This window comes from Oryx dammah, unplaced genomic scaffold (assembly GCF_014754425.2).
Source record: "Oryx dammah isolate SB20612 unplaced genomic scaffold, SCBI_Odam_1.1 HiC_scaffold_25, whole genome shotgun sequence".
Classification (NCBI taxonomy): Eukaryota; Metazoa; Chordata; class Mammalia; order Artiodactyla; family Bovidae; genus Oryx; species Oryx dammah.
The window spans coordinates 5,949,042-5,961,929 of record NW_024070209.1 but is presented as its reverse complement, the minus strand read 5'-3'; the positions used below and the strand labels follow the sequence as shown (position 1 = coordinate 5,961,929).

General features: G+C 49.3%; 1 protein-coding gene across 1 annotated transcript in view; it reads right to left on the bottom strand.

The window, feature by feature from the left end:
- Positions 1–12,888, bottom strand: part of NPAS2 (neuronal PAS domain protein 2) — a 125,840-nt gene that overhangs the window by 19,898 nt on the left and 93,054 nt on the right. The window contains exons 12-15 of the mRNA XM_040267695.1: positions 10,365–10,506; positions 9,469–9,569; positions 6,251–6,340; positions 3,056–3,202 (exon numbers count right to left, since the gene is read on the bottom strand). Of these exons, the coding sequence (XP_040123629.1) occupies positions 3,056–3,202; positions 6,251–6,340; positions 9,469–9,569; positions 10,365–10,506 (480 nt within the window). The remainder of the gene's footprint in view (positions 1–3,055; positions 3,203–6,250; positions 6,341–9,468; positions 9,570–10,364; positions 10,507–12,888) is intronic.

Here is a 12,888-nt window from a genome sequence, read left to right as displayed (position 1 = left end):
AATAGATCAAGGTTTGTTCAAAGCAGGGAGACTGTTCATTAAATAATGAACAAATAGATCAAGGTTTGCTCAAAGAAGGGAGACTGTTCATGCTTGTGTTAAGGCAGAGACTGCTGGGTCTGCTACTCTGTCCCATTGATGTATGTTCTCTGAGGGCAGAAACCTTATTCTGTTTATTCCCGTGTCCCCCACAGTACCTAACCAATTGCCTGGAACATACTGGGTATCTGCGAGATAGATGAACGGATGGAAGGGTGGAGGGGTGGGTGGGTGGTGTGTGGATGGATGGGGGCACAGATGGTGGATGAATGGATAGACGTGTGGACAGAGGGATGGAAGGAAGGGTGGAAGGATGGACAGATAGAAAGATGGATGAAAGAACCAATCAGAGAACACTTCTGCCATTGCCACAGGTGTCCTTCTCCATGTTTCTTGGCGTTGCCAGTAGAGGGCACGAGTGCTCTCAAAAATAAATTAAGGCGTGACCTCCCAGGGATGCAGGGGTGATGGCTTTTCAGCTGAACAGCTCTCTGTGTAGCGCCCTTCATGAGCCCATCTAGGTGCAAACACCATACCCTGAGAACGTCTCCCTCATAACCCAATATTTTCAGGAAAAAAAAATATATACTTAACAAGCATCTCAGGCCCACATAGTCTCAGTGAAGCTCTAAGCCAATGGGATAGGTAGGAAAAAGTCCACTGAAGTTGGGAATAATGGACATGGGGGGAGTGGGGAAGGGGCAGGATTTGCTACTGTGCATGTCCACGCCCCTGCTTTAGTGACAGTAAAGGAGAATTGTATGCCTTAAGAAGATGACTTATTAACAGTGCTCTGGAGTCAGTTTTATAGAAAGCCTGAGGAAAAATTTTCCTAATTCAAGTGGGCAAAGTCATCTGAGAAAAAAAAAAAAACACTTTAATTTTCCACCAAACTAATCCTACTGCTCACATGTGGTTTTCATTGTTCTTATAGGCTTAGCTTTACAAAGCATTATTATTATAGAACATTTCAGAAGTACGGAAAATAGATACTGTATAATGAAACCCCATATATCCATGCTAGGCTTCAGCAATTATCCACCTTTTGCTCTTATTTAATCTATCCTCCCACATTTTTTTCGGAGGATTGGAGTAATTTTTACTTGCTTATCTTGTATGCTTGATTCACTATTATTTTTTTAAACATCGCATTTTGACTGAACATTTCGGAACGTATCTCTTTAAATCCTTAAACGTGCAAAAATACATGAAAAAAGACTCTGAGGACTCGTTCTCTGGTTTGACTGTGGAGTTCCAAGCTCATTGGAAAATTCCACTGCAGAGATAAGGTCAAGGGAAGAAACCAGCGGAATAACACGTGGAGCGCGGGTGCCCACGTCATCGCTCACAAAGCTCAGGTGCTAGACCTTGGGGGTCAACAAAATGCACTGCCAGGAGGAAGAAAAAATAACGCTTCATACCAGAGAGCAAAAGAGATAGCCTTGTGTCTCTGTTACTTCAGAGTTCAGCTTTGAAAATAGAGAAGTCTGGGCTCTGAGACGGATGTTCATCCGCCCACCTTGCTTTTAGCAGTTTCTGGCTCAGTGCCCCCTTTCTGGTAATGTAAAAATTCCATTCAAGTCATTAGAGTCAGGAATTCCAGTCACTGGACCCTGGATTAATGAGGATCAAGATCCAAGGCACTTTGATGACCCCTTGTGTCTTCACATAAATGCTGCTGTATTGTCCCTTGGCAACTCGGGGATGTCACTCAGGAGGTTGAGGGAACATAGGGTTGTCCGCAGAGCACAGGTCTGTGGGCAGAGCACAGGGCTGTGGGCGGGGCAAAGAGTTATAGGCGGAGCACAGGGCTGTGGGCGGGGCGAAGGGTTGTGGGCGTGGTGGCCGCTCCAGAGGCACCACGCAGGTGCACCTGACTGGGCTCCTCTGCCTTAAGGGATCGGAGGGGCCAGGCTGAGCAGAGAGGGCAGCCCCAGGTTTAGAGCATATGTAAAGACCACCAGGAACATCTGTGGGGATCCAGGGAGGCAGGCTGGCTGGCTCTAGGAGTCTCCAGGCTGCTCAACACCTTTGTAGTATCCTGTGTTCATCTCAGTTCAAGGTGTTCTTATGTCCACAGGAGAGGTTGCGTGGATGGTAGGGGTGTGGGGGGTGGAGTGGACGGCAGGGTCAGTACCCTAGCCATTTCCCTCAGGGGTCTCTTCTGCTTCCATCTGTTCCCCCCTGGTGGGTGCCAAGGCTTACCTCACTCAGGGCAGACTCCAAGGCTGGCTACATTTACAATCAAAGTCTGGGCCCAAAGAATGCGCTTTGGAAGAAAAACAGTCCTGGACTGATTTAAATGAAACTTGGTAAAAATAATTTAACCTTGAAAGAGATCCAATATATAAAGTTTTTTCCTCCATAAAGGGATCTCTGGTTAGGATTCAAACAAGTGACATCTGGGGCTGGGGTGGGGTGGGGTCCAGTTAAAAGCAGCTGCTGTCAGAGGGCACCCCAATTGCCATGCTGCAATGGGGGTGTCCTGTGGGTGCCAGGGTGCTGACCTCCAGTCTCTGGCTCCCGGGCCGCCCCCCTGCAGGGGGCAATGGGCACACATGCGTGTCTCCCTGCATTCATGCTTTGGATGAGAGCAAACAGCAGACCATCTCTTTGTCAGCAGCCTAGGGGTGCTTGGACAGCAGTTACACAGGTGCTGGGGAGTTTAAAACTCCATGGGAGGGAGGCTGGTGTCTGTGCAGGGTGACTAACCACCAAACACATGAAACAAAATGCAGGCAGCACAGGAAATGTGTGTCCAACAGAGTGAGGGGTGAGTGAAAAGGCTGTCATGTGAATTTTACGTTTGGCCTGGAGCAGGGATGGTGGAGGTGGGGTTCACTACTTGCAGTTCACTGGCAGAGGTTTCAGTTTGTCCAGGAGGCAGGGCACAGTAAGGCAGCCTAGTGAACCTTGGAGGGAGTCCTGGCTGCCCTGAAAGGGTGGATTAGGACACATCACACAGCGGTGGGGAGCACAGAGCCCAGGGGACCGCTGGCCCAGTAAGGGGCATCACCTGGACGTTGGAGTCCTGGACCAGGCAGAGCTGCTCCTGGATCTTGTGGAGTTCTTCCTGCTGCCACCGGATGTTGGCTTGCAGGATGCGTGTCCGCTGCTCCAGCTGGTCTTTGATGGTCTGGAACATGCTGAGCTGTGCTGAAAACTTGAAGGTGGGGTCAAGACACAGAACCCAGTGAGAGTGCTATTTCAGCCATGCAGACGGATACTGCTGTTGCTCTGAGTGGACCTGTGCACTTTCACTTTCAGTGCCTTACCCTCCCTTTGCAGCACCCCTGACCCACTGCTGCAATGAGTGACCCACTGCTGGGGAGCTTGCCCATGAGCAGGGGTTCTGGATAAGGGTGGGGGTGGCCCAGGGACTCCCCTGTGAACTTTTCTCAGGCCCATGGGGACCTGCAGGTCTAATTCATTGCACTCTAGTCTGGGAGGGCCAGCTTTGGGATTCATATGGAGTGTGAATATATACATACATATATGGGCTTCCCAGGTGGCACTACATATATGTAGTGGTAAAGAACCCGCCTATCAAGGCAGGAGACATAAGAGATGCAGGTTCGATCCCTGGGTTGTGAAGACCCCCTGGAGTAGGAAATGGCAACCTACTCCAGTATTCTTGCCTGGAGAATTCCATGGACAGAGGAGCCTGGCAGGCTACAGTCCATAGGACTGCAAAGGGTTGGACACAACTGAAGTGACTTAGCACGAATGCACATATAAGTGAATTGCTTTGTTGCATACCAGAAATTAACACATTGTACATCAACTGCACTTCGGTAAAAAATATTGGTAAGAAAATCTGCTGCTAAACATTTGTTTAAAAATATCTGCTCTAAACCAACCGTATCACAAAAATCTCACTCAGAAATCTCACTGATCAAAACACCAAGCTAGGATTTTGAAAGATAATTCGCTCGAGAAAGAAAAGTTCTATCAGGTATTCAGTTAAGATAACAGAAGACAAAAGCTCCTTTGCTGGGTTCCCTAAAGTCTGGAGACTGTCCAGGCTATGACACCATGTCCAGAGAGGATGCTCTGGATGGCCCCTTGGCTCCCAAGGGAAACAGTGAGTGGAGGCGGTCATTGGTGAGGGCCCAGCACCAAATTTCATGAGTGTTAATTACTTTTAGTATTATTCTTATTTTCCTAAGGCATTCCAGGAACCCTCAAACATGAATCTCTTATTATATTCTTTCTTTAAAGCTTATTTACTTTTAATTGGAGGATAATTGCTTTACAATGGTGTGTTGGTTTCTGCCGTACATCAGCATGAATCACCGTAGGTACACACATGTTCCCTCCTGTCCTGAACCTCCCTCCCACTGGCTACCCCATCCCACCCCTCTAGCTTGTCACAGGCGCCGGGTTGAGCTCCCTGCGCCACACAGCAAATTCCCACTGGCTGTCTAGTTTACACATGGTAGTGTGTATATTTCCAGCCTACGCTGTCAATTCGTCCCACTCTCTCATCCTGCTGTGTCCACAAGTCCACTCGCTACATCTGTGTCTCCATTGCTGCCTTGCAAATAGGTTCATCTGTACCATTCTTCTAGATTCCATAGATATACGTTAATATGCAATATTTGCTTTTCTCTTTCTGAATTACTTCACTCTGTATAACAGTCTCCAGTCTTGTTATATTCTAGATCATGGCCTTTTTGATAAAGAGGTTTATCCCAACGTAGAGACACGTTAGCAACCATGAAGCAAAACCATCACTTACCCAGACAGCCAATTTCCTAGAGTTTGGATTTTATTTTCTATTTCCCCTTACATGATAACATCAGTGAGGGGAAAGAGAAAACTGCAGAATCTCATTTTTCACATGAGTAGGCATGAGAAAAATTGTCTGACATGAAAAGACAACATTATGCAAGAACCTCTTAAAGAATACAGCTATTAAGTATAATATGCCTAAGAGATTAAGAACTGTTAGTGTTAATTAAAATGAGGTTTAATATATGAAAAATTGGAATTCCAAAAGGGCCTTCATCACACCATGACTTATTATAAACCAAAGACATTCTTTCCTATGGAAGACCCGCAAGTTGAAGGAATTCTCATTTCAAGGGCCTGTGGATAAAAGAAGTTACTTCCTACCAAATGTGCCTTGAGAATTTGAAGATAAAAAAATAATTCTTTTTTTTCCTAATGAGGATGAATAGAGATCATGTTAGTCAATTTCGGATGGGTTGGTTTTATATCCTTACTTAAGTCTAACTCTAGCAAGAGGCCCATGCTAGCATGTGTCTTTCTTATTCCAGGAAAACAGACGAGGCCGCTGTTAATGGGACAGGCATACGTTCTGAAAAGATTTTCATCAGTGGTGCCAGACTGGCAGCAAGACAGACTCTACATTTTGGCAAGAGTATGGCCAGGGGCACATGTTGACAGACTGGCCCCAGGACCCTCTTGTGGCCAGGGAGGGGGCAAAATTCAATATTCCATAAAAGAATTGAAATCTGAGGTCTGACCAGTCAGCTCAACTGTTCTTGGAGTTCCACAGGCAGAATATATATACATACATACATATATATATATATATATTTTTTTTACTGGTTCTGTAAAAACACACTGCATGGTGGCTTCTCTGTTCATATGAGCATCTCTCCCTTCAACTCTGAGTTCAAAAGCAAGGACCCTGTTACAAGTATCCTTGCCTCCTTCACATTCACTCCCTGACTGACCCAAATAGTAACTCATTGACTGTTGCTGAAACAAAGCAGGAATTACTCTGCAAAGCCCTGGTCCTTTATTATTATTTTTTTTATGTGGTATTTATAGTACTGGACTCAGAGCTTTTAAATCCTGTTAGAGTCTTCCTATGACATTTGTCCTAGCTCAGACCTTCTCTAAAATATTGTGGCCAATCAGGAGTCATGAAAAACGACAGGAACACAGAAAAGTGGCCGAGGGATGAAGCAAGATTGTTGACAGGATTGGGAGAGAGATGCGGGGAAGACCAATGGGAGGACGGATGGAGATGAGGACAGCTGGGAGAGGGTAGTAGAAGGGGCAGGTCCACAACTCAACATGACCCGCCTGCACGTGGCGGGGAAGAGACCCATTTTGGGGGCCTTGGTCTGGAGCCTGTATGTCGGCACCAGTGTACCCACACCCTCCAGTGGATTTCAGCATCCTGTCCCAAGGAAGTGCCTCCCTGGGTCTCCCTTGCCCTGAGTCCCAGACTCACCTGTGACACAGGGGCAGGTGGGCTCTGCAAGATGGTCTGAGGCAGAAGCTGCTGTGTGAGGTCACAGGACACCGGGGCTGGCAGGGGGGCCTGGGGGAGAGAGGGAGGGTGGCTTTGATACATATAAGCTTCTGGGCTGTTACAGAAGGGATGGGGCGCCGTCTCTCAGCCAGCTGGGCTCTCTGGCTTCAAGGAGGCCCTTCTGCCCTGGAGTGGATCGCTCACTTCTGGCAGGTATATGTTCCCTTGAAAAGGTGGGGTCACAGGCTATTACTCTTGCAGGGAATGGAGTCAGAGCTGTACACAGCTGGTGACGGGCGGGGGGTCCTGGGACAACTCAGGCCCGACGTTCCCACCATGGTGCACTCTGCAGAATCACTACCACCAGCCGGAGCTGGGCATTGCCACCCCATCCCACCCTCCCTCCCCTCCTGTTCTAGGCTCCATTCTTGGTGGATTTGGTTGGTCTTTCCCTAAATTGATACTTTCTCAGCAGTGTTGTCCAGCAGAAAGATCGTGGACTCATAACCAGTGTTGGCTCTGCGTGGCCTTTCTGCTCAACACTCACACTAACGTGGACAGATGCAGCGGCATGCTTTCTATCACTGCCTTGCCCAGGCGGTGTTTGTGGCTGCAGTTTCACCAGACACTGCTGGAATCTGGCGGAGAGAGCCCTGCAAGGTCAGCTGAATCCCAGACCTTGTGGGCAGGGGGCCGTGGCGGGTGGGGACTAGAATTGGGGCAGGGAACAGTGTGTAGAAATGAGAAACACAACCCTCAGCTTCATGAAGCTCTTGAGAATTTTTAAAAGTAAAAAGATTCTTCTGAAGCTATTCCATCATTGCCCCAGGCCCTGGGGGCTATGAAAAGCAGCTCCAGGGGCAAACTGTCCCTAGGACAGCATTGGGGCCAGAGCAGCAGGAGGCCTTGTTTTGAATGAGAGTCCTAGGGGCTGCTTCCGAGTCTCCCAATAGTGTTCCATTGCTCAGTTGGGTGGAGGAACCCTGCCACCCTCAGCTGTTAGAAGAGCAGTTTTGTACAGTGGCTAGAAAGCCAGGCTTGGGACTGGATGACATGAGTCCAAATAGCTCTTCTGCCCACCTCTCTGGGTTTCAGCTTCCTTGTCTGTTACTATTTCTACCTGTGGCCCATTTATAGAGTCTCTGCCACCACCTGGTACTATTGCCAGGCGCCTTTGATGTGTTAACTCACTCAGTTCTCAAGCTAGAAGGTATTATGATTATTCCCAAACCTAGACACAGGCTAGTTAACTTACTGAGAGTCACACAGCTACTAAATGCATGAACTGAGTGATATTTGAAGCAGGTGGCATGAGTCCAAGCCTTTTCGCTTCACTGTGCACACTATATTTTCGGTATTCCTGAAGAAGTGGAAAATTTGAAGAGCACTTCAGAAGAAACGTTTGCTGTTTAGTTGCTAAGTTGTTTCTTTTTTGTGATCCCACGGACTGTAGTCAGCCAGGCTCCTCTGTCCATGGGATTTAACAGGCAAGAACCCTGGAGTGGGTAGCCATTCCCTCTTCCAGGGGATCTTCCCAGTCCAGGGATTGAAACTGTGTCTGCTGCATTGGCAGGTGGGTTCTTTACCACTGACCACCTGGGAAGCCCATGAAGAAAGGTTTAGAGGTATTCAAGAAAAGAGGTGGTCTCCAAGGACCAGGAGCTCAGACGGTAGAGTCTCACGTTTTTTGGCCCCTAATGCATGCTCAGTTGCTCAGTCGTGTCTGACTCTTTGTGACCTCATGGGCTGTAGCCTGCCAGGCTCCTCTGTCCATGGGATTTCCCAAGCAAGAACACTGGAGTGGGTTGCTATGCCCTCTTCCAGGGGATCTTCCCGACCCAGGGATCGAACCCAGGCCTCCTGTGACTCCTGCATTGCAGGGGAATTCTTTACTGCTGAGCCACCGGGAAAGCCCAGTGACTTCACTCCCATCTCCAAAATGTCAGCCGGGGTGGGAAGAAGGTACTTGGCAACTATCTGAATGTGGCCGCTAAATTTGGGGACACGTCCCCCCTCCAGAGCAAGGTCTGTATCCCGTTCCACGGGTGAGCTTGTGACTGCTTTGACTGAGAGGGATGGTGGAGGTACTGTATTGGGACTTGAAGGGGATGGCACGGAAAGCCACATGGCTTGTTTGGCTCTCGTGGGAGGTCCCTCTCCAGAGTTTTCCTCTTGGAACCAGGAGCCTTGCTGGGAGGATGGCATGGAGACGTCTATGCAGGTCAACAGAAGATACTCTCGGCTGAGCCCACCTTCAGCTGGGGATGCACCCTCCAGCCCTTAATGGGAAGACCTTCAGCACCAGGCAGCAGAGAGGAGTCACCCCCACTGTGCCCTTTCTGAATTCCTGACTCAGAATCTGTGAACATGGAAAATCCTGGTAGCTTTACGCCACTGAGTTTGGTGCGGTTGGCAGCTTGTGCTGGATCACTGGAGTATGGCACATACACAGTGACCCTGCACCCAGCCAGTGTGCTTTCCAGGAGGCCACGTTCCCTGACATCCTGGAGTTGTGGTTGTTCAGTCACTCAGTCATGTCTGACTCTTTGGGACTCCTGGACTGCAGCTTTCCCTGTCTTTCACCATCTCCGGGAGTTTGCCCAAACTCACGTCAACTGAGTCGGTGATGCAATCCAACCATCTCATCCTCTGTCATCTGCTTCTCTTCCTGCCCTCAATCTTTCCCAGCATCAGGGTCTTTTCCAATGAGTCCTAGAGAGGCCTGGCATATATGAAGGATGCTGCATGATTCTGGGTTGACCAATAAGTTCATTTGGCTTTTGCGTAAGATGGAATGGAAAAACCCAAACAAATTTTTTGGCCAACCCAGTATATGCCAAGGGACATTTTGGTTGACATCAAGCTTCTCAGACATTTTCACTGGGAATGGGGGTCCAAAATGGGAAGGTCCTGATCATGTACCCTCAGAGGCTCTGTGGATGGGACCCCCCCAGGTTTGAAGTTTCAAGCTTTAAAATGCCTTTGGATTTTGCACGCTGTGGATATACATCCATGTTAATTTTGGGATCAGAGTGTTTCAAATTAGTTGCCAATTAAGCTACTTAGCTTCCTACCCCTGCGTGTCACCCACGATCTCTAAGTACAGCGCGTTCTCTAGGAGGATACCGCCTGTAGTCCTGTGGCCTGGCAGACCTCTGCAGTGCAGTCTAGGGGGAAGTTTGGGGTCACACACATACCGGCATCGCGGCTGCCTGGCTGAGTCCTGGCACTGGGAGCTCTTGGGCCGATCTGGGCAAAGCCGGGGTGCTGGCCTCTGCCCTCAGCTTGCTTGGAGTGGCTGCAAGAAAACATGGCACCTTGCAGACTTGCACACACTTAACAGCTCTCTCATCAAAAGAGGGAGAGAGAACTTCCCTAGTGGTCCAGTGGTTAAGAAGCCACCTGCCAAGGCAGGGGACACGAGTTCCATCCCTGGTCTGGGACGATTCCACAAGCTGCGGGGCAACTATACCCATGCGCCACAGCCTCTGGGCTCAGCTGCTGAAGCCCGCGAGCCCTGGAGCCCGTGCTCAGCAACAAGACAAGCCACCACAGTGAGAAGCCTGCACACCACAGCTGGAGAGGAGTTTCCGCTGGCCGCAGCTAGAGAAAGCCTGCACTCAGCAATGGAGACCCAGCACACCATGAATGAATAAACAGATAAAAATTTAAAAAAGAGGGGGAGGGTGACCACAGTGTGCATGAAACATGGGCCTGTTTGGAATCTGATGAAGGGAGCCTAGCAGGAGTGCGGGTGGTTCCGAGAGGCCCGGAAGTTCTGCCAGCTCCCAGCCTCAGTGGGGGCACAGTGGGTGCACCATGAGGTTCAGCCGCCTGCCTGACCACACAGCCCACCAGGCCCGTGTGACGCCTGCTGAATGTTGGCTTCGTGAGGCAGCGGAGGAACCAGAGCATGGAGCGGGGTGGGGCAGGGTGGGGGAGGAAGCTAGAGGGAAAGAAAGCAAGGAGTGGGGACCAGATGGCGACTTTAGCTTCATGCCACGGACTGCCCGGCTTCTCCTTGAATGTGGGGTCCCTCGTGGGACTCTGTGTACACTCCCAACCGCCCTGCCCTCTGCAGAGTCACACTTACAGGGGGGCTCTGACATGGCTGTGCGCGAGGATTTGTGGGAACTTCTTGAGGAGGCCGATGGTGAGTGACTGGTGTTAAGGCCTGAGGTGCCCAAGTCAAGTGTATTAAAGTGCTGCTGCGGTTCCAGGCTGGAGCCCTTGTCCTGAAACACACACACACACACACACACACACAGAGTCCATGTTTCAGCATCAAGACCATGGCAATGAACTATGTTACTTTAGCTCTCCTCTAAATACGTAGGAAAGCTTGAAGGGTACTGAGAGAAATACTATAACTGCTTGGAGAGAATTCCAGAGACATTCAGGTGGACTGTTTATACAAATATATAATCTAGCATCTTTGAGGGCCTGGTAGCTTCCCTGGTGGCTCCGATGGTAAAGAATCTGCCTGCAATGCGGAAGACCTGGGTTCAAACCCTGGGTTGGGAAGATCCCCTGGAAGAGGGCATGGCAACCCACTCCAGTACTCTTGCCTGGAGAATCCCAGGGACAGAGGAGCCTGGTGGGCTGCAGTCCACGAGGTTGTGAAGAGTCGGACATGACTGAGCAACTGAGTTTCAGGGTTTTTTCAGCCTGTAAGCAGTATTTATTACACTTTCTTGCCTTCTATTTTGATATTTTAGATTTTCATAATTGACCTGGCATTTTGTTTTTCCTTAAAATTGTCACCTCATGCCCAGAATCTTGGCTTTCCCAGAAGAGGGGTAGAGAGGCAGATTCTAGAAATAAGGTTACTGGTGGGACTGGGTTACTCATACTCCAGTGAGGGACTTCCCTGGAGATCCAGTTAGGACTTCACCCTCCAATGCAATCCAGGGGTGCAGATTCAATCCTTGCTCACAGGCCTCACGAGCTAGAATACCACATGTCTCCCAGTCAAAAAACCAAAACATAAAACAGAAACAATACTGTAACAAATTCAATAGAGACTTCAAAAATGGTCCACATTAAAAAAAAAAATCTAAAAAAAGAAAAATACTCTGGGACTTCCCTGGTGGTCCAGTGGTTGAGAATCCACCTTCCAATGCAGGGGATGTGGGTTCCATCTCTGCATGGGGAATTAAGATCCCACATACTTTGGGGCAACTAAGCCTGTGCACCCCAACTAGAGAGAGAAGCTTGAGCTCTGCAACTAGAGAAGCCTGCAATAAAGATCCCACAACGAAGCTACTACAACCAAGACCTACAGCCAAATAAACAAAGATTAAAAAAATAAAAAATAAATACTCCAATCAGACAAATGCCTTTGGACCATTCTGGACACCATCTCCCCACTACTCTTCCTCTGCAGCCTCAAGGCACCCGAGGCCAAGGGGCAAAGGTCTCCAATTCTTGATCCCTGGATCCTAACTGTTGCTGGGCCCTCAGGGTGCCTCTGCCTCAAGAGCATGGCATGAAGAGAAAGCAACTGTGACTTTCCAACCCTGAGGAACCACCCTTCTGTCCTGCATCGGCTCAGGTGTCACTCATGCACGTGTGCTAAGTTGTTTCAGTTGTGCTTCGACTCTTTGGAACCCCATGGACTGTAGCCCGCCAGGCGCCTCTGTCTGTGGGATTCTCCAGGGGCCCACTGGAGTGGGTTGCCCTGCCCTCCTCCAGGGGATCTTCCCGACCCAGGGATCAAACCCACATCTCCTGCACTGGCAGGTGGGTTCTTTACCACTAATGCCACCTGGGTCATAAGCCTGAGAAGATGACTCTAGTGATTTTTAAGCTAAAGAAGAAACATAGTGATTACTCTCCTCAGCCAGGTTCCTTCCTATTCTCAGAAGGATGGTGGGATTCCTGGGCTGCCTGGACAGGCTGGTGTCCCTGGTCTCAGGTCTTAAATCTCTGTGTCTAAGTCTACATGACTGTTCTGTCCTTTGTGTTGGGCCTCCAGGGAGGGTGCACCTTGAGTGTGCCCAAACAGGCCTGAAATGATTGCTACCAGCCATAAAGGCCTTTGTGCCAAACAGAATCGCAGGGTGTGTCTGGGTTTGCTGGGCTCAGTGTATATTTTCAGACCCTACTGCTTGGTCATGGCATGCATGCAAGCTAAGTTGCTTCAGCTGCGTCTGACTCTTTGTGACCCAATAGACTGTAGCCCACCAGGCTCCTCTGTCCATGGGATTCTCCAGGCAAGAAATTGTTGTTCAGTCGCCCAGTCATGTCCAACTCTTTGTGACCCCATGGACCACACACACCAGGCTTCCCTGACCCTCACCATCTCCTGGGGTTTTCCCAAGTTCGTGTCCATTGCATCAATGATGCCATCCAGCCATTGCATCTTCTGGCACCCTCTTCTCTTTCTGCCCTCAATCCTTCCTAGCATCAGGGTCTTTCCCAATGAGTCAGTTCTTTGCATCAGGTGACCAAAATACTGGAGTTTCAGCTTTAGCATCAGGTCTTCCAATGATTATTCAGGGATGATTTCCTTTAAGATTGACTGATTTGATCTCCTTGCTGTCAAAGGGACTCTCAAGAGTCCTCTCCAGCCCCACAGTTTGAAGGCATCAATTCTTTGGCGCCCTGCCTTCGTT